This window comes from Haliaeetus leucocephalus, unplaced genomic scaffold (assembly GCF_000737465.1).
Source record: "Haliaeetus leucocephalus isolate CR32 unplaced genomic scaffold, Haliaeetus_leucocephalus-4.0 Scaffold351, whole genome shotgun sequence".
NCBI lineage: Eukaryota > Metazoa > Chordata > Aves > Accipitriformes > Accipitridae > Haliaeetus > Haliaeetus leucocephalus.
The window spans coordinates 9,417,940-9,438,530 of NW_010972787.1; the positions used below are offsets into that span (position 1 = coordinate 9,417,940).

The following is a 20,591-nucleotide window of genomic DNA, read 5'->3' on the forward strand; positions in this document are numbered from 1 at the left end:
CTAAACTGATGGGATAATATAATATGAAGAATATTTCAAAAGGGGACTATGGTACGGTCTGTATTTACCTACTCTAGGCCACCCAGATGCATCCTTCAGAGCTGCTGAGCATGCCCTTAGTAGTAAGGAAAGGACCTCTTCTGTGTCACTAGGGCCAAATGAAACAATATAAGCAGGCATCACATTTCCACACCACACTCACCCTCCAAAGAAAGTGACTGCTCTCACAGTGGTTCAAGACCACCTGAGGAACATGAACATACGTAAGTCTATGGGACCTGATGGGATGCATCCCAGAGTCCTGAGGGAATTGGCTGATGTAGTTGCCAAGACACTCTCCACAATATTCAAAAAGTCATGGCAGGCAGGTGAAGTCCCCAGTGACTGGAAAAAGGGAAACATTGCACCCATTTTTAAAAAGGGTAGAAAGGAGGACCCTGGGAACTACCGACCTGTCAGCCTCACCTCTGTGCCTGGGAAGATCATGGAACGGATCCTCCTAGAAGCTGTGCTAAGGCACATGGAGGACAGGGAGCTGATTCCAGACAGCCAGCATGGCTTCATCAAGGGCAGATCTTGCCTGACCAACCTTGTGGCCTTCTGTGATGGAGAGACGACATCAGTGGACAAAGGAAGAGCTACAGTTGTCATCTATCTGGATTTCTGTAAGGCCTTTGACACGGTCCCCCACAACATCCTTCTCTCTAAATTGGAGAGAGATGGATTTGATGGATGGACTATTCGGTGGATGAGGAATTGGTTGGATGGTCGCATCCAGAGGGCAGTGGTCAATGGCTCAATGTCCAGCTGGAGATCAGTGGCAAGTGGTGTCCCTCAGGGGTCCATACTGGGACCAGTGCTGTTTAATATCTTCATCAATGACACAGACAGTGGGATAGAGTGCACCCTCAGCAAGTCTGCAGCCGACACCAAGCTGAGAGGTGCGGTTGACATGCCTGAAGAACATGATGCCAATCAGAGGGACCTGGACAAGCTCGAGAAGTGGGCCTGTGTGAACCTCATGAGGTTCAACAAGGCCACATGCAAGGTCCTCCATATGGGTTGGGGCAACCCCCAGTATCAATACAGGCTGGGGGATGAAGGAATTGAGAGCAGCCCTGCCGAGAAGGACTTGGTGATACTGGTGGATGAAAAGCTGGACATCGGCTGACAACATGCACTCGCAGCCCAGAAAGCCAACCGTATCCTGGGCTGCATCAAAAGAAGTGTGGCCAGCAGGTCAAGGGAGGGGATTCTGCCCCTCTACTCCACTCTGGTGAGACCCACCTGCAGTTCTGCATCCAGCCCTCAGTACAGGAAAGACATGGATCTGTTGGAGCAGGTCCAGAGGAGGGACACAAAAATGGTCAGAGGGATGGAACACCTCTGCTGTGAGGAAAGGCTGAAAGAGTGGGGTTGTTCAGCCTGGAGAAGAGAAGGCTCCAAGGAGACTTTATAACAGCCTTCCAGTACTTAAAGGGGGCTTACAAGATGGGGGCAGACATTTTAGTAGGGCCTGTAGCAATAGGACAAAGGGTAATGGTTTTAAACTAAAAGAGGTTAGATTCAGACTAGATATAAGACAGAAATTTTTTACACCGAGGGTGGTGAAACACTGGAACAGGTTGCCCAGAGAGGTGGTAGATGCCGCATCCCTGGAAAAATTCAAGGTCAGGTTGAATAGGGCTCTGAGCAACCTGATCTAGTTGAAGATGTCCCTGCTCATTGCAGGGGGTGGGGGGACTAGATGACCTTTATACGTCCCTTTCAACCCAAGCCATTCTGTGATTCTGTGACTCAAACTTGTTTTGGACAGTGCTAGTTTGGGCATTGTTTCAGGCAGCGCTAGTTGGCACAGGACCCCACCACACTGGGGTTGCTCTAACCAACTGGTAGTGCAGGTGAGACAGTCCCAGTGCCTGACAGCAATCCCTGGCATTGTTTTTTTTATTCATATACAAGCAGCCATAGCATCTGACAGAGTTGTGGATTTGGGTATGAGAACTGCAAAACTGGAGAACAGTAGTCCATTGAAGAGTTAAGAATCACTCAGCCTTACATTTCAACCACCAGTTATATTTGTTCTCTACAGAGTAGGGAATTAAATCCAGACCTGCTGGAGTCACAGGTCAGTACTCTCTTCATTAGACTATCCTCTCCCTAATGATCATGCTGTAAAATCAAGTCTTACTGCATTTGACACTGTAGCTCCAAGAGGGATGCTATGATGCTTCATCCACTATTGCCCTTCAGTCCAATTCTGATTGATTCAAGATTGGTGATGAAGTAACAGGCAGTAGAAAACAGAACTGAGTTACCAGAGATATCAGCTAAGAGATAAAAGCAAGAAGAAAATTAAGAAGAAAAAAAATTCAGTGTTTATTGAGAAAAGAGAGGTGAGAACTCCTCAGCATGTTTTCTATAATGTCTTTCTTTGAATCATATTATACAGTATATTACTGTGAATTCTGATGGCACTTTACAACCCTGGTATGTGAAAACTTGCACCTATTAAATAGGAACAACTGTCAGTACAAGCAAAGACTAGGTGCGGAACAGTGCAGTAGATGCTCAGATTAGGGAAAAGTACACAAGGTGTGCTGGTGAATAAAGGAAAATATATTAATGAAAAAAAATTAAAGAAGATATTTGAAACTAAAAAGAGATGGAATTTTTGGTAGAGAATCAAAAGCGTCCAACTGCAGACATATTTTAGGTGAAGGCAAGTAATGGGAGATTCCAAGGAAGTTAAACAAGTGGAGTGGGGTGGGGAATCTAAGGAAATACTCTTCTGAGAAAAACATGGAACTACAGGACACTGAATAAGAATAGCATACGATATAGTATGAGAGCAAGGATCAAGTTAAACCAATCAGGTGTGGACAGCCACATCTGTGCTCTCCGTCACCTCCTTTTATAGTCAGCAAAGAAAATGGGTATTTCTAGAGTAGTAGGAAAGCAGATATCCCAAACAGGTCAAATGAGCTGCTCTAACTTTCTCTGTTTCTCCTCACTGATTATTGGGGTAGGGGAGAGGCTATCTTATAGTTGCAGTCTGACACGATGTATCCAATATCACCTTTTCTAGAAGAGATGAGGTTAAGGAGAAAGGTGAGGAGAAAGGACTTTATCTATGATGTTCTGTATTGAGACACAAAACTGGTGTGTTAAAACAGTCAGAAAAATATTAAGTGACCTCTCATTTGTAAAAGGGCAATCAAAGGCACAACTGCGTTACTTCATCTTAACTGGCGCTGCCTTTCTTGGGCCCAAGTGCCTCCTGCATCTGTGGATGCAGCGCAAAAGGTCTCACGGTTGTAAGCAGAGAGTGAGGGCTGTTACTTAGTTTTAAAGAGACATGATTTCAAAGACTGGAAATACTTGACTGAAAAATAGTGAGAAAGGTGAAGGTCTGAGAAGTAAGTCTGGAAATGGTCTGTGAAATATACTAGCTGAAAGAAGACAGCAAATAATATAAAGAAAATAATGAGTATAAGAGGGCTCTGACAACAAAACCCTATTGATTACAACTGAAAAGAAATCTAGAAATATCAAGGAAGAACCAGGACAACAGAGAAGCTCACATGTGAAAACGAAAAGAAAGCAAAGGAGTGAAAAGACTAGGCATGTTAAAACCAGAAACAGTGAAAATATGAAAAAAATGAAAAACTGTATTTTAGGACCAAGCAACCCAACACACACAGAAATGAACTATTTGTTCTCTCACTCATACTTGTTGATGTTCTTCTGTTCTATATAGAATAAATAAATGTTTATTGTTCTAGGGAATGGAAAATGGTAAGAGCAAATATAGCAACACTGAGCTTGTTGCAAATCATGCTGTTGATACTTTTATAATTTTGTGACCCTGCTGAATTTCTGTCTCCACTTCGAATGCAAACACAAACTTTTGACATGTAGCAAAGCCAACCATCATTCAACGTGATTAATACCCATCACTGGTTTGTTGGTTGAAGGAAATGTACATGGCACATCAATGGAAAATTAAGAATAGTGGAAAACAAATTGAGCAGCATATACACAGTAGAGTTTCAAGGCAAATATATGACGATTGTATGATGTCATGCAGGGAATGCAAGCTAATAATTCTTGATCCTTACTCAAAGGAATTAAAAAGCAAATCTAATAACAGAACTATTTGTGAGAAAAAAGCTGAGTGTTCACTGTTTTCCCATGAAAACAAAAGTCGTGAACCGTAGATTTCATGAAAGCACCAAGAGAGATCAAACAGACATGTAGATCAGGCTACCTGAATGTTTAATGGGCTGTTGGACCTTGGTCCCCTTGTTTCTGATAACAAAAAGAAAAGTGAAATAATATCCATTTCAGGAAAAGTACTTTAAATCCTTTCCTGAAACGTCATATGCAAATGTGAACTCTTCCTATTTTAAAATTAAAAAATCCCAGTCTTGGCATTCATTATGACAAATTTCAGAGCAGCAGTAGGATAGAGGGCAGGGTGATGGCCTAGCAAACAGCTGTAGAACAGTAATTACACTGAGGAATCGAGTCTATAATTTTTCAGGGATCGAGGGGGGTCAATACTCATATGTAAATGGACATTTGGTCTGTGAATCTGGTAAAACATCAATCAAAACCATTTTACAATGCAAACATATAAGAAGAAGATGTTAGCTTCTGCAGAACTGGTGGCAGAAGAGAAGTATAACCTTATTTACTAATAAACAGAGTAGATCTGACATAGTGATCATTAAGCCAGTAAATATTGAGACAAATAATGTATTTTTAGTTACTTTTCAGAGTTCTGTTTCCCTGCTAGCTTTTCATGTCAGTGGCTGAGACACATAATCAGTAATATGAACTTGCATGCGATTCCTAGCAGAATTGGAAACAAGCAGCACTAGGTCCAATGCTCGGGTTTAACAAATATTTAAGATAAAGCAAGCGGGATCTGCACATAAGTTGGCACTGCACCTAACTTTACGCATCAGTACAAAATAGATTATCTTCAAAAAACATAGAAAGAACCATTTTTCCTGGAGCACAACGATTTCTATTTAGGTTTATAACCCTCCATCAAAACAGCTGTGTTGATTAAAATCTGTCATCTTGTACTCTCTTAAAACACGTGACAATACACTATTTATAAGGACATTATTTGTCAGGGAGAGAGCGTTTTCAGTGGCTATACTGGATAGTTTAAAGAGACCTCACATGCTGATATACAGTCAGAGGCAAAAACATAGCCCTTTGAAAAAAGAGATGTACTCATTTTATTTGAATACTGGCAATGAAACAAATAACTTTTGAGTTATCTTAGCAGTTCCCTCATCCTGAAATTATACTCTTTCATGTATTTTACACTATCCCATCAGTTGCTGTAAATAGTATCATCTGCTTAACTACTGTGTCAGTCAGAGAGCCTTGAATGGGCCATAAACACTATGTTTTTCTCTGGGAACTTTTATGACACAGGAGAGTAGTATGAGGGCACTCATAATTTCATTCAAGGGAGTTGGTTACAATGTTTTCTTAGGTGGCTTGAGCTGATTCATAGAAGGTAGAATACATCTAAGAACAGGGCTTATATATTTGATTCAATAAATACAGAAAAGCTGCATTTTAGAAAAACTTGTCTTGCAAGGTTTAGGAAATGAAAATAAAAGCTTTAATCAAAACGTACTGGTTACATATGGCATCCTCTCAATCTCATGTGGCATAGATGTGAGGAACTCTGTTGTAGGGATTTGAAGGAAATGTGGCTGGGTATTAAATTACACTTGTATTACTCTGTTCATTACACCATCGTGTGTTTCAACTGACTACCACAACTGAGGGTCTTTCAAGGAACAAAAAGGTATTTGGGTGCAACATTGCACATGCAGTAAAAAAATAATAGCTGCAGAACCAAAGATAGTGCTTTATGCACTGTGTTGATTAGGATTGGCATGCAAGCACTAATTTGGAGAGTAATGGATGCACATTATCCCAGATACTGTCACCCTGGAATCTGATTATCGTAAGCAGAAGCTGTCTGGGAGATGAAACGATTATAATGTCTGCTAATTAATATCATTCTAAGTGAATAACTGGCCATCTCCAATGCTTTGAAATGTGCATTTTCAATGAACTGCTTGCTTTGTTACATGGGACAGTGAAATGACTATTTCTTTTCCATTCACTTTACGATAAGGCATCCTTGTGTGTAAAAATGCATTTCGTCAGCTTTAAATGACAGCTCTCCTCACACTTCCGAGCACCTTGCTCTTTCAGGCAACAGCTCCAAATTTCTTTGAGTGAGAAGACTTCCCAAGGTTTGCAGCCAGAAACCTTTTGTCACAGGAGGAGGCCGGTGTGTCAACAGATCACAGGTCTTTGCTCATCCCTGCCCCTGCTGGGCTGACATTTGGACCCTTGTGAATAGACACGAGATGACACAAATTAGCGGTTCCTATGTTCCCCTACACTTACGGCAGGGCTGCAGCGGGAACAGCTGCGGTTTGAGGAGAGGGTGCTGCAACCAGCTACTTGACGGCTGTCTCCTTTTCCCAGCCAAAAGGATCTTGGCAGAGGAGAGACTCTCCTATGCATACAGGGTAGCTGGTGGTAGGGAACTTGAAACAGCTGAAATAAATACAATGCTGATCACAGCGGCCAGTAGAAATGGGCTTGTTATCTTTACCTGGATGTGATAAGAGCTCCATGACAGATGCTAGGAAATGCTTTCATTTCCTTTCAGATGTGGTTTCCTTGTGCTTGAGACCACCTTTTGATTAAAATACTTCGTTTTACGAGGAATTTCTATCATATTACGGATCATGTTGAATACATAGAAAATGCAACATGTTCCATGGCTTTGGAAAGAAGGGCTGTTTTGCTGGAAGATACTTCAAATAGTGGGTATATAAAACTATTCATAAAAAGTCCATGAAAAGGATGAGAAAAAGAACATAACCAGCTTTAAGTGACCATTTTATCTCCTTCAGCTTTACTTTAAAAACAAAATTAAAATCTTACTCTTTAACTCCCTCCCCCCCTCCCCAGCCCCCTAATTTTGAGTAAATATTTTTCTTGTAGTCCTACCCGCAAGTTTTGCATGGTGCGTAAAATTGTCTTAGGGGAAATAATTTATTACTGAAAAACAGGCAAAGACTAACACAAAACATTATTAAATATTACCAGCGATTTTCCTTTCCCAAGAAAATGACAGTATGACTGTTCGGGCTCAAATAACAAAAGATTGCCAGGTCCAACAAGAAAAAAGTATATATCACAATGTTTCGTTTGCTCTTATCTCGGTCTAGCTTCTTGTCATAGCTGCAGAAGATTCAATGAGCACATCAAACATCTCTTGCATTGCTAAGACTGAGAACCCCCAGATACAGAAGAAAGTTTGAAGAAGCCTAATTTCATTTATCTTAAATATTTTGCTTATTTTTTAAAAAAGAGTTTACCTTTGAAAATGCAACAATTTTCAAAGAGATTGTTGCCAAGTACAAGGAGTTCATTACAAAATCCATGAGGTTCCACCAGTCATGAATGTAGTCCTGTAGTCCACCATCCCACATCTGTTTAATTTCACCCCAGATAAAACCTGTAAATAGAACATAATTCATTAAGCATGAATATTAAATAAAAAAGGCTGTGACTATTCTAGACACTTATCTCACAATGGATTGATTCTCCTTACATTACTTATAAAGGGAAAGTGGATCAGTGCTCTAAATTACACATCGTTTGGTGAAATTTTATCTTCCCATTAATGTTTCTGGAATTAATTTGATAGGCAAAACTAAAAAAAATCATCTGCTTGTACAAGGGCAATTTCTTTGGCTTTCTTCAATCTCTTTTCCCATCGTATCCCAATAGGTATAAAGAGGGTCTTAAAATCAGTCACCACTGTCAACTCTGTCCTTGGTATTTGCTGCAATATAATTCAAACTGGAAAATATATGACTGCGAGAGTCAATCCAACACATTAATTTATTTGAGTTGGAACCCACACAATAAGGAAGAGAATTTCTATTATTATTGTCAATGCTGAACTAAAGTCTCCCTTTTCCATAGGGAAGAGTAGTGTCTGCAGCAGAATATTTTTTGTTGATTCCTTCCTTTGAGACATGAAGCAATAGAAACTGTTTTCAGGTGTGCAGAGCATGCATTGCACTGGACACAAAGTGATACAGAAATATTCAACCCCAGTGGGAAATTTTGCAAGTTGTCTGACATAAACTTGGTTTAACAGCTCCAGAGACAACTGTGTAGAGACTCTTTAATGCTGTAAACATTAAAACCTCTCTGAAGAAGATACTCCACATTATTGTATAATATGGTATAATAAAACAACATGGAACGTTTAGATGCATGTTTCATATTATTATCTACAGACTTTATTTAATAATACTACCAGAAGAGCTTTTAATTTTTCAAAATTAATTATTTTCTTAAAGGAATTTCTTACTTTTTTGTTCATTAAAGGGACAAAATTCACCACAAAAGAGACCAGTCTGACATATAGAAATTGAGATACAGTTAATTCAACATGGCTTTTCTCCACCTGCTTATCACATGTCCCTTTAGAAAATGTTGAACAGATTTCGTGCAGGGGCCTATAGAGTCCTGCATCACTCTAGTCTGGCATTAATTCACCTTGAACTTTAACATTTGTCTCAATGGTCTTCTAGGTGACTGCATGGAAAACTTGTGTCTTCTCTCAAACATGACCCCTAAGGAGTAATTCCTGGTCTATTCTTGTTTGTACCAGACAGGGTTTTAAGTGATTTGGAAGACAGGAGGGGAATAGATGGGAGGAGTACAATTTAATTTTGTAGTATTTTGGCTTGAGTCTTTCTGTTTCCTGATTGTTTTCAAAAGGAAAGGTTCCCTTCCTCACTACCTTCCCCTCAAATCTCAGCCACATGTTCCCATCTTGTTTCTGTGTGTCATCATCAGTAATAGCGAGTCTCAGAAGTATCCAAATCATCTGATTTGTCCAGCAACTTCTATTATCATGGAGTTCATTTTCACCCAAGCCACCATCACTACTTCAGCATTCTGCAGAGCTGGGGGAACACATTCTGAGAAAGGACCATGCTGGGAACATGTAGACAGGAAAGTGGGATATGCCCATTTTAGTGTCTACAACAGCCTAGACAGGCTCATTGCAACTCTTGTCTTTAGGTTATCAGATAAGACTAATACACAAAATGTAGCACTGTTAAGAAGCTGCTAACATTTATTTTCAAGCTGCAATCAATTCCGATGAGTCACAGTGAGAAAACAGCTGAACATTTTTGCATGGCAGGGGTGACTATCCACTCACAGCATCCACTGCTGCTGTTAACTGCCCAAGTGCCATCGCAAAGGGAACACCCCTTCACAGGGCTACTTGGCAGGCTCCTAAATGCCTGCTTATTTCAGTCTGTGAAATGACTTAACCACTTACTCTTCAAAGAGCTGGTCACTCCTGACACACAGTATGAACAGGACAACAGCAGGTCTGGCTCTCCCTTCCCTCCACAGTCCCCTCCAACCTTCAACACGCAGCCGATGTACTTGCCAATATCCCTGCTTGCTCTTCCACTACCTTTTAGGCATGACGTGTTAAGCATCATCAGGTCATAAAAGCAGCTGTTTTGTGGGCTGCAATATACCCCTCACATTTCAGACACTGCTCTGAATCATCCCTGCTCTACCTGCAGAACAGCACATAAAAATCACCACTGTGCTGCAGGAGCCTGAGGAGACCTGGCTCCAGGCTCGGAGGAGACCTGGAGCCAAAGGCTGTGTAATATGGATACAGCCTCAGTGTTAAAGAACAGTTCCTTGCTCTTTTTTATTTAATAATACAGATGTAAACCGAGGATCTTGACACTGGGCTATAGCACAGAAAGCAGTCAGCTGCATTGATGAAGATCCCCAAATAAAAAGGCTTTACAGAAATCAATACACACATTCATAGAATTAAATAAACTCTTGTAATTCATCACAGTTAAGCATTCCCTTTAAAATACGCTTTAAAAACAGAGCAGAAATAGGTTGGGATGATTAATAAGATGAATGCTTAAGTGAGAGGCTGTAGGTTCATTAAAGTCTTCTGCCAAGATATTCCATGATTCACAACCAGCCAAAGACATGAACTGACACAAACACAACACAGCTGTTCTCTGTAAGACCGTTCTTCAGCATCATATGCTTTGATAGCACTGTCTAAAATACAGCAGAATTATGTACAGATTGAAAAAGGAATGCTGACTAATGCTGCTGCATTTGGCTTGTTCTGTGAGTGAAAAGCCAAGACTCTTTTTCCAAGCACTTCTTGGGCTTCAGAAAATGAAATGTAATTGTAAAGTTGACACCGACAGAGAAATACTGACCTATTATTGCATAGCAGAAGAGAGTATATGGCTATTGTAAATTCGATTATTTTGAATTAGAAACACAACTAATCCAAACTACCAGCAATGCTGAAGTCACTTGGCAGCTGAAAGTTCTGAGTATACTTTGACATCGTAATGGTGGTGGTTCTAAATTTTTTCTTGGTTCAAGACAACTTTTATGTTCATCCTGATGCAGGGCTTGTTCTTTTCAAGCAAATGATAATGAAAAACTGGAAATCCTACATTTTTGTTGGCTGTAATGGAGGTGGGATAGTTTAGTCTTTCTTGCCAGCCAAAGCATCTAAATGCAAAATCCATATATAAATACAGTTACTGAGATCTTATGGGACTCCAGAGAACTTGAAACTAGGCTGACTGATGGATGCTATGTTTGTGACAGACACACAATCCATGCATGCACAGTAGAGCTTCCCAGACATGTCTTTTTAAAGGCAAATCTTTGAAGGTACAAGATCCTAAGATTGACTGCCAAAATCCACAACTCCAGGGCAATCTCACCATGAAAGCTGAGATCACAGTCTTTGCAGGTACCAGGTTTCTATGGCTAGGTATCCTGAGGGGTTCTCAATTGGAGCAATGAATGCTGGAAGAACTGGGATCTCTGAAGTTCTGTAAATCCTCCCAAGTGTGCCTGAAGGGTTATCCTAGAAAAGCGTACTCTGAAATCCCGGAGCCTTTCTGCAAAGCTGAAGACTTCTCTAAGGCTTGGTGAGCTTACATGATGGAGCTATTCTGAGCAACAAACCTCAGGGATTTAAAGTCGTGCTGTTTAGGGTTAATTTACAGTCACATAGCCAGAGGTCTTGAAATCTTGTTGTAGATCATATCTTTTTGCAAGAAGGAAGGGTTGGGGGGGGGGAGGCAGATGTCAGTCAGCTCTTATCTTCACAGGGTCTGATACAATATGCCAGTTTTGTTCTCTTACATTCATTGGGAGAATCAGGAAAAGGCTAGGAAAATCTATGTTTGTTTTTTTCTAAAAAGAAAAAGACATCCAAAGATCAGGGCGGCATTATCTCTGTGACCTTGCACACTTCCTTTTTCTATTTAGAAGACTTACGGATAGCTGGACACAACCTGACTTTATTATCTAAGGACACTTTTGGGCAATTCCAAAATACAATCTGACATGATAGAAGAGAAGACACGCAGTGACAAGACTGTCTAATGGGTGCATTGTTACAGGTGGGAAAGAGATCTAGAGTCCAGGCATTGCCTGCTGATTAACGTGCTAAAGCGTCAATGTTACCCCATGGTGACAGAGCTCATGTCAGCACTACATGTTCAGCAGCAAGAAAGATGACATCTCAACAAAGCAGATGGGACATCACACAGGTATTGGGGAAAAAACTGCTAAGAGAAACCATCTGGCAGATACAAGGGGTAGATCTAACAGCAAGAGCCTTTAGACAGTCAGGGCAGGGACAAGTTCATTGCCCAAAGCCTTTTTACCTCCCTCGGAGGAAACAAGTATCTCCAAGGCAATAATCCTGTCATCTGCAGGTGGGTCAATCTTCCCATTGACTGAAAAGAGAGTCATGGAGGATCAGGCTGGATTAAAACAGATGTCTAACTTCCAGGTGCCTGTATTTAGCTGAAATAAGTCCACACAGAGCAGATTTGACTGTTTTAGCTGGATAATCTTTGCTATATTCTGGTTGTCTCTTTGCTGTGTCCTTCCTATCTCTTCACACCAAGTAGATTTCATACTTCCCTCTTATACCCTCACCTATACATTCGCCATCAACCTGCTTTTATCATTTATTGCCACTTACAAGGAAATTATCAACATTATGCAGCTCTTCCACCTCATTAATCAAGGACTTAAATTGAAAAGTTGAAGGTGAGACTTTTAAGCATTTGTTGCATTGTTTATAACTAGATACCGAAGCAGTAAAATAGAAATAACAGCATGGATATTTTGAAACAGGCTGAGATGATAGAAACAAATTTCATTAAATGCCCCGTGGTTTTAATGGGATGAAATAGACATAAATTGAGGACAGGAATCCCACAGACCACATGAGGCCCTGGGAATGACAGAAGCCATGGAGAGGTTTTGTATAGCACTGTGAAGTATTATACATGCAAGCTGATGAATGCAACCATTTGACTGAAGTCCAGTTTGTGTGATGCAAGAAAGGAACTAAAATAGATCAGCTAAAATAAATTTGGAGGAAAAAAATGGAATTTGTGTGCTAGGTATATTTTCTTTTTTGCAGTACACATTTCTGAACATTGATGAAAAAAGTTCTTTCTTCTAAAATAAACCCTACATACTGTGAAAATAAATTTTATCCAAGCCAACAAAACAGATAGAAATTAAAATACTTCTTACTGAAGAACAAAAGGCACTGAAATAAAATAAGAATTTTCTTCTTTCATCTTTCATTAATATTACCTTGTAACACTTCTAAAAAATCCTTAAGAATTAGGTAATGGATATGACATACTACCTTATGATCAATGTGTAGATATTTGTATATGTAGATACATCAACACATACACACTGGTAAGAGTAGCTTTTATGTTATAAATTTATGTATAGACTTAGCTTTTGAATCTGTATTTCCAGTCTTGAAGTCTTTGGATATTAAACACTGAAATGCCTTTTAAAAAATGTGGACCTACTTTTCTGTTCATAAAGTAAGACTCCATTGGCAAACCTTGGAACTTTGAGCAGGGCAGCAGCTCAATACTCTTATGAATGTTCTCTGTCCCTTTGGATAAAGCCTTGGGTTAGACACAGCATCTTTTTGTGTGGGCTGGCAGATAAATTTCAGATCGTAAAAATTTTGGATCTATCCTGATAGATCCATTATCAAGTCACAGCTCCCTAGACCTGTAATTTTACTCCTAAGGAACATGTCTCTCATTCCCATGCAAAAGAAACAAAGAAATAACTCACCCACAAAATCCATTCAAACGTGTATTAAGTTCTAAGACAAAAAATCTTAGACACACCTTGTCTAAATTTCTATCTTGTACTGAATCTTGAGCAACTACAAAAATAATTTTCCAGCAACTGTGGAAATTCACGAAAATATTATGCCATCTCCACAACACTGCCTTTTGTTGTTTATAAATATGGTTAAAGTCTCACTGTAAATAATAACATTAAGATTTGTCAAAGAAAGATATGAAAGGCAGTATCCTAAACTATTTTTGTTTTAAAAAAGATTTGTGGATCCCTAGCTAATTTTGGCCTTACCTTTCCACAAAAGGTTGGTTGCTCTGTGCTATTTTTGTTCCTTAGCATTAAGTGATGGGAAACAAGAGGTTCCTCAGGGTCAATCTCTGCATGCCAAATTCAACAACAACCTTTTAGTACGTTTCTTGGAGAACGTATTTCCACTGGACTGTGAAACCATTTAACTGACAAACTCAACTTTGCTCTGCTATGCAATCTAGAGTTTTTCAGAGATACAAGTGAGACAAGCTGCTAATGATCTCAAGCTCTCCGAAGCAAACGAAAGCCATTCCAGGGAATTCAGTGAGCATTGATAAGGCTTGAAATATCTCTCCTGTTTTACACCTGGGCTGATGAACTGATCTCTGCTGAAGGTATATGAAGGAAACAAGAGGAACAGAGAGGAGAGGCATCCTGGCATAATTCAGGGGCTCTCAATCTCTGGGGCACATTTTGTTAACAGAATACAGCTATTTCAAAGGAACACGCACAAAATCAACAGCATGCCTTCTGCTTTCCCCTGGGGACAGGGAAATGGCTGTCTGGGAGGGGAACAACTGTGCACAGTGTCTGGGTCCTGTGTCAGGTCAGGTCAGGTCAGGCAAAGAGCTGGGAACGACATGGCCAGAGGCATCATTCATGTCCCAGCTCTCTTCCCAGGACAGTTATACTCAAGTAAGCTAAGTCCGGGAATTGCTGGTTTAAATTATCTGTGCACACACCTCAAACTGAGAATACTTAATATCTAACCTCAATTCACTCTGACTTCACTTTCTTATCTCTGTAATTGAACTTAATTCCCTCTCCCACAGAAGCACTGAAGATGAGTTTAGTTATGCCTCTGGAGTGCAGTGAAAAGGTAATGAACAATACAAGGATTATGAAGCATCTGAGCCTTTTGGATGGACTATACTCCATCAGAGCTGAGAGTATTCAGTGCTGATTAGGTACCAGCAGTGCATTTACTCTTGTGTTCAAGGAAAAGTATAATTTCTAAGAAACAGTCATCAGCTGCAAATGAAACTGGTCTAGGCATGGTATTATGAATTATGGTGTTTTTTATATATAAAAATATAAATATATATTTTTTTTTTCACCCACTACAGAATGGCAGGTGCAAATGGTTTGGACAACCAGCATTGAACAGCCCCTCAAATATTTATGGCTTAGTTTCACCACCTAGTCCAATAGCATCAGATTGTTCAGTGGCTTGCATATTTATGCAGTAAGGCATCCATATAAGTGGGATAGCTATTCCCTTTACCGAGTATCTTTAGAAGGGACAGTAGCCAGTATCTTTAGACCACACACTTTCTTTCATAACTTGAACAGCAAGAAATCTGACTTTCACAGTACTCCTATAAATGCCAAAAGCAGATATATGTAATTACCAGCTAAATTGTTTTAAGCAGTCTTTTGGATTTCCTTTGCAAAAGGTTCTGAAATGCAAATGAATTGTAGTTCATCATCATAGTGGAAGATTACAGGAGATTTAACTTACTTAATATCTATCTTAACATTATTGGTCCTTCTTCTTCTTTTTTTTTTTTCCTCTGTAAAACAGGGTTTTGGTAACGAACAGGAATATAAGCCAATAAAAAATGATTAATGTCCTGAAGTGTATGCAAAAATAAATTGTAACCCTGGACTCACTGTTATGTTCAATATGAGTTGGCTAGTGGGGTTAATAAAGTTCAAATTAATCAAAGATGCTCATCCAAACCATTTCAGGTTCGTGCACCTAAGCCTTCCACACCAATGGACTCTAGATGGTGATGGTGTAGTTGTCGTGATGTAGAGAAACATGAAAGATACTGTATTTTTTGAATGTATCATGTTTAAACAGAAGTGTCTAGTGACGTTTTAGATGCCCTGTGTATCCAAGCTGGCCACCCCATGCATTGCCAAAAAAAGGTACAGGTTTCCTGTAGGGTATTTATCATGGGTACAACCTCTCTGTGAGTATATCACACTTCAAAAATGGGACCAAGTGCCTCTTCATGGGCACCTGAGTTGCTTTCTTTATGTTTACTTTGATTTAGTCTCTTTGATTAAATCCTAATTTATAACAACCAAACTTGCTAAATGCCCGAGTTTGGAGTAAGGGGCTATGGACAGGTACCTAAATATGGCCACAGAGTACAGAAATTCTGCAAATTTCAGCTTTTGAACTCTGCTGTACAATAATGTTGTAGACAGAAATTTAGCCAGCCAAAAGTATTGGTCCATTCTCTCAGGTACTTTTGCATAGGCATGTATAAATCTCTTTAAAGAAAAAGTATATCCTCATTTACTGCTTGTAAATCTCTATTAAGCTCAACAGGTTTACATGAGGAGTGAAGTATGCATAATTTTAGTCATTATCCTTTAATCTCCATGGTTTCATTGAAACTGGCATGTATTTATCAAAATTGATTTAATACAGAAAATAGTTTCTTGCTTTCACAAAAATATTGTGGACAGGGTAAAGAGCAAAGTTTATATCCTATTACCACAGACAGCCTTAATTTATAAAGCAACATGTATCCAATGTGTACAGTACTGCAATCTAATATTCATTAAAGTGTTATCTCCAAACATCTGCACGTTCCTTATCTTTGCCAGCACTTACTACATTCCCTCAGTGTTGCTAGAATAATATAATGAAGATATTCTTATCAGTTAGTTAATAGTAAGAAATACTGTTTTCAGGCGTGCACAAGGCTTAGATCCACAAAGGGATATGAGACCTGCAGGCAGAATAAATGAATGTATAGCTTGTCTATGAAACACAGAAAGGCCTTTATAGTATTGCTCAAAGGCTCTGACAGTCCTGCACAGACCAGCTTGGCATTGTATGTGCAGCTCTTGGCAAGGCCAGAAGTGGATATTTAGGGATGTAGGAAACTGCTTATCCCCTTCTCTCCTATTAACAGGCATGTAAGGATTTGAACACAATACTGAGGATCTAAACTTTGTATTTGGGAGTCCAGTGCCATGAAGGGGTTTAGTCACTGAAATATTCCATGATTCAATGTCTAAATTAAGTACACAGTACTGAAAGTAAAATTCACCATGCAAGAGACCTAAATTCCCCATAAATTGCATTTTATGCTCACTTTGAATTTCAAGCGCCTAACTGAGGTCCACAGCCTACGAATACCGAGTGCTAAGACAGACTGGACAAGAGGAACAGCAGGAACTGGAAGGAGGAATGAGTCGCAAACACTGCGTCTCACCAGCACTTAGAAGCCTATCTCAGGGCTTCAGTTAGATGTCTACATGAGACTAAGTTTCAGCATCCAAAACACCTTCCTTTCCTGAAATGCTTAAACTATATCCCCCAACAGTAGTGTGAATGTTTAGCACTGCAGCTTTATGGCTAAAATTCTTGCACAGGGACCAGGAAACCTGCCTTTTCTCAGCCTGAGGGAAGACTGAACCTCTATTCCACAAGAGTACTAGGGCAGGAACAACGGTGTGTGGGTGAAACATTCACCACTTCTGCTAAAAATGGGAGAAAAGGAAACTTAAGGACAGAGGATTAAAGATGACAAAAAAACCCAACAGGTGTCTTTAGCCTTCTTACTAAAGGCCCGTACTAGGAAGCAAAGGCATCAAAGCTAGGCTTTGCACACCCAATGCAGACCTCTTCTGGTTTCTTTGTCCTCAAGCTATGTGATTGTAACATTAAAATGTGAAATATTTGAATGCTAGAGGAGCAAGCAAAATGGTACTCAATTGAAAACAGGACTGAAGTCCAAAGAGTATCTCAGAATCCTGCCAAAACCTGCTTCCATCAGCAAAGTATGGCGATTGCAAGAAAACATCTGATTGCATTGAATACTTGTCCATATATGATTATTTTATAGTATTTTGTAAAAGCAGGTTCCTTGTTTGCAGTTCTAAGGCATTGCCTGTGAGAGGGAAGTTTTCCCTAGCTAATAAAAGTGTATGTAAAATGAACATTCAGACAGTCATTGTTAAGGAAGAGAACTCCCTTTATTTTCTGTACTCTATTTAAACACTGTGAAAGGCCAGTAAGGATAAGACAGACCACTGTTCCATTTAGCCTAAACTGTGGCTGATCCTGAATGCTTAGGGAAAGGATTTGAAGACAGGATAAAGTAAAAGGTTCCAGGTTTGCTAAGTTCAGGTGTACCCTTGTCCAGAGATCACACCTCTGCTACTGTGGCTAGGAGCCACTGATTAAGGCTAATTGTGACACTATGGATGGGATTCAGGAACCAAAACACAGTTTGTAGCTCCATTTTAGATGGAGACACATTTACAAAGGCTTTTCAAATTTAGGATAGATTTTTACTAGAATACCAAAATATACATACGGATACCCATATTTAACTGGAGGTTGTGCACCATTGAAAGTGTTTTCCCAAAGAAAAAGGCTCCTAACTTTTTTTTATCACAATCAAAACAAGACATTTTTCTTTGGCCTCAGTTTTGGAAATGGTAAGACCATTCTAGATTAACTCTTTAACACAAGAAGACACATATCAGCCAACACCACCAACCACCAAAGAATAAGATAAAATAGTCTACACAGAAAATGTTCTTCTTAAATATTTAAAACCTGGTAAACCTACAAGTGACTGAGTAAAAGGTCCTATTACAGCAAGATTCAGGCAGTCCTGACAAGAAGTGGCCCTCCTGATGTTTAAATAAATAATCTCATTAGCTGGTCCAGTGTTGGGATCCCCAACAAAAGAGAGAGATTAACTGACTGAAGTGAACCTACTGGAAGGTCACCAAGCTGACTGGGGGCTGGACCACATGATGTACAAGAAGAGGCTGAGACTGAGGGAGCTGAGTTTGTTCAGCCTAGAGAAGAGAACACTAATGGGGGTGATATTACTGCAGTCATCCACTAACGAAATTGCTGCTTATGAATAATTGGAGCCAGACTTGTCCTAGAGGTGCCCATTGGAAGGACACCAGAAGAGGTGATGACTGTATGTTGTGGCATGGGATATTCCAACTGATATGAGGAAAAAAGTTCACCAGAGGCTAGACACAGGCATGGGTTGCTGAGACAGGCAGTGGAATATCTGTCCCTGGAGAAATCCAAGCTTTGACTGGATAAGAACCTGAGCAATCTGGCCTATCTTTGCAGTTAGCCTGTGGCTAGCAGTAGTTTGGACTAAATGGCCTTGAGTGCTCATTATGTGCGTTATCCTTCTTTCTGACTGAAGTTGTGTTCCAGCTTTGTCTGGGATTATTTTCCTCTTCTGCACTTTATTTGTCACTACTGGTTATGTACCGTTTCATCTTGCTGGCCACATTATCCTTTATATCTGCTCCCTGGAACATGTGATTTTGTACTAACTGTTTTATTTTTTACACAACACTTTCTTGACCAAATTTAGGAGATGATGCACAGTATACTTGCCACCTCTATGGTCTCTTCATTTGAAGTGTCTTGCTGTGCCATTGGTTTGGATGTACATTGCGCTAAGTACTGACAAGACTGTACACTCCCATACATCCCACCAGCAGTTTGCTGACCACAAATGTCTACAGTTTGCAGTTCCCAAACATCCACATTCTCTATAGATTCACGTACTCCAATAGCATAAACCACTCTGACAGAAAGGATGGAGAATGCATTGTTAAATCCAGTAAGGCTGCATTCCTGCTCCAGGCAGTATTCTGAACAACGCAATTATGATGAACATTTAAAGATGCCCATAAAAGAGCAAAAAACTCATCAAAACAAATTTGCCTAAAAAATGTTCTTTTTGCTGCAGCCACCCAGAACAACTGGCAGGGAGCTTTTTAACTGTATCTACTAAGCACCAAGTTTGTCTGGCTGTTGGCTTTCTCCTCTGAATTTTGTAGCATTCCCTAGTGAGCCAAATGCCCACTGTGAGGACATTTGGCATGGTCACTGCTAGGTTTGAGGCTAGGGTGTAGGGAAGAACAGGTATGACAAGTCTATAGGGATCAATATGATCCTTACAGGAGCTGCAGTCAAGGCACACAGAGGGTGAGGCTGGGTCTTATTTGATTTCCCCTTTGAATCACTGTTATCATGTTCAGAGGCCACTCAGCGATAGGACGGGGAATTTGATGATGGAAAGTATTGTTCTTCCTCACTTTTTTTCACAAGATTGGGTTTTTGTTTTTCCTGTCCTTTTTTCAGTGATGATGGATTCTCAAGTATAGAAAACAGGCCTATGTTTCTGTAGTGTGAAGCATCTGGCATGCTTGGGAGATCTGAATCAACAGCTAATAAGAAGAACAAAATTAATTTTCCTTACCAGCAAAAGCTTGTTTCTTATTTGTTTAAATGCAAGGACAGGAGATTCTGACTCCTCTTACCACGAGGTTTTTCCACAACTGCTTCTTAAAGCTAGAACATTAGCCTTGTTATACTGACTTATTGTTCCACAGATAATCACCACATACTGTAACAGCACTTGTGTAATCATCTAATCATGTAAAAGACAAAATTAATGTAGAAGTTTCCTTAAGAGGCTTTTAAAATGTAAAATTGATAGTCTCCATGGAAATGTAGTCCAATACAGGTTTTTCCTCTGAGCCTCCCACTCTAGTGACACCTTTAATATGTCCTAATTATGCACATTCAGCCTTCTATTACATTGTAGTAGGCAAATGCTAATTACTGTTTGATCGTTGGAGAGCTTAGATTGTTATGGACAATGTTGAAACTTGTTAAGTTCTATGAAATATATGTATGCTGATATTCATGTCAATGAGAAGCTTAGAAAGTAGAGATCCTCTTACTCTCTTAATTTTAAGGGAGGTAGCTATTAAAATGTAAACTACACGCAGACCTATTTGAATTAAGCAAAAGACAAACAAAGAATTCTGTTGTTTAAAATATTAACAGTTCTGACATGCTGTAGCTGCAAGGACAGCCTTTGCTTTGGGAGAAGGGTTTACTTGGTCACGCTTCCAATTTCAGAGAAAAACTATAACCCTAGAGCCACATTAGTTTTGTGTCAGACGTCAACACTTTTTGTTTACATCCAAAAAATGCAAAGATATACCTATGTACC

The 20,591-nt window shown here is 39.7% G+C and overlaps 1 protein-coding gene across 1 annotated transcript in view; it reads right to left on the minus strand.

The window, feature by feature from the left end:
* Nucleotides 1–20,591, minus strand: part of TRPC4 (transient receptor potential cation channel, subfamily C, member 4) — a 92,189-nt gene that overhangs the window by 18,701 nt on the left and 52,897 nt on the right. Inside the window, exon 4 of the mRNA XM_010572773.1 lies at nt 7,437–7,576. Within this exon, the coding sequence (XP_010571075.1) occupies nt 7,437–7,576 (140 nt within the window). The remainder of the gene's footprint in view (nt 1–7,436; nt 7,577–20,591) is intronic.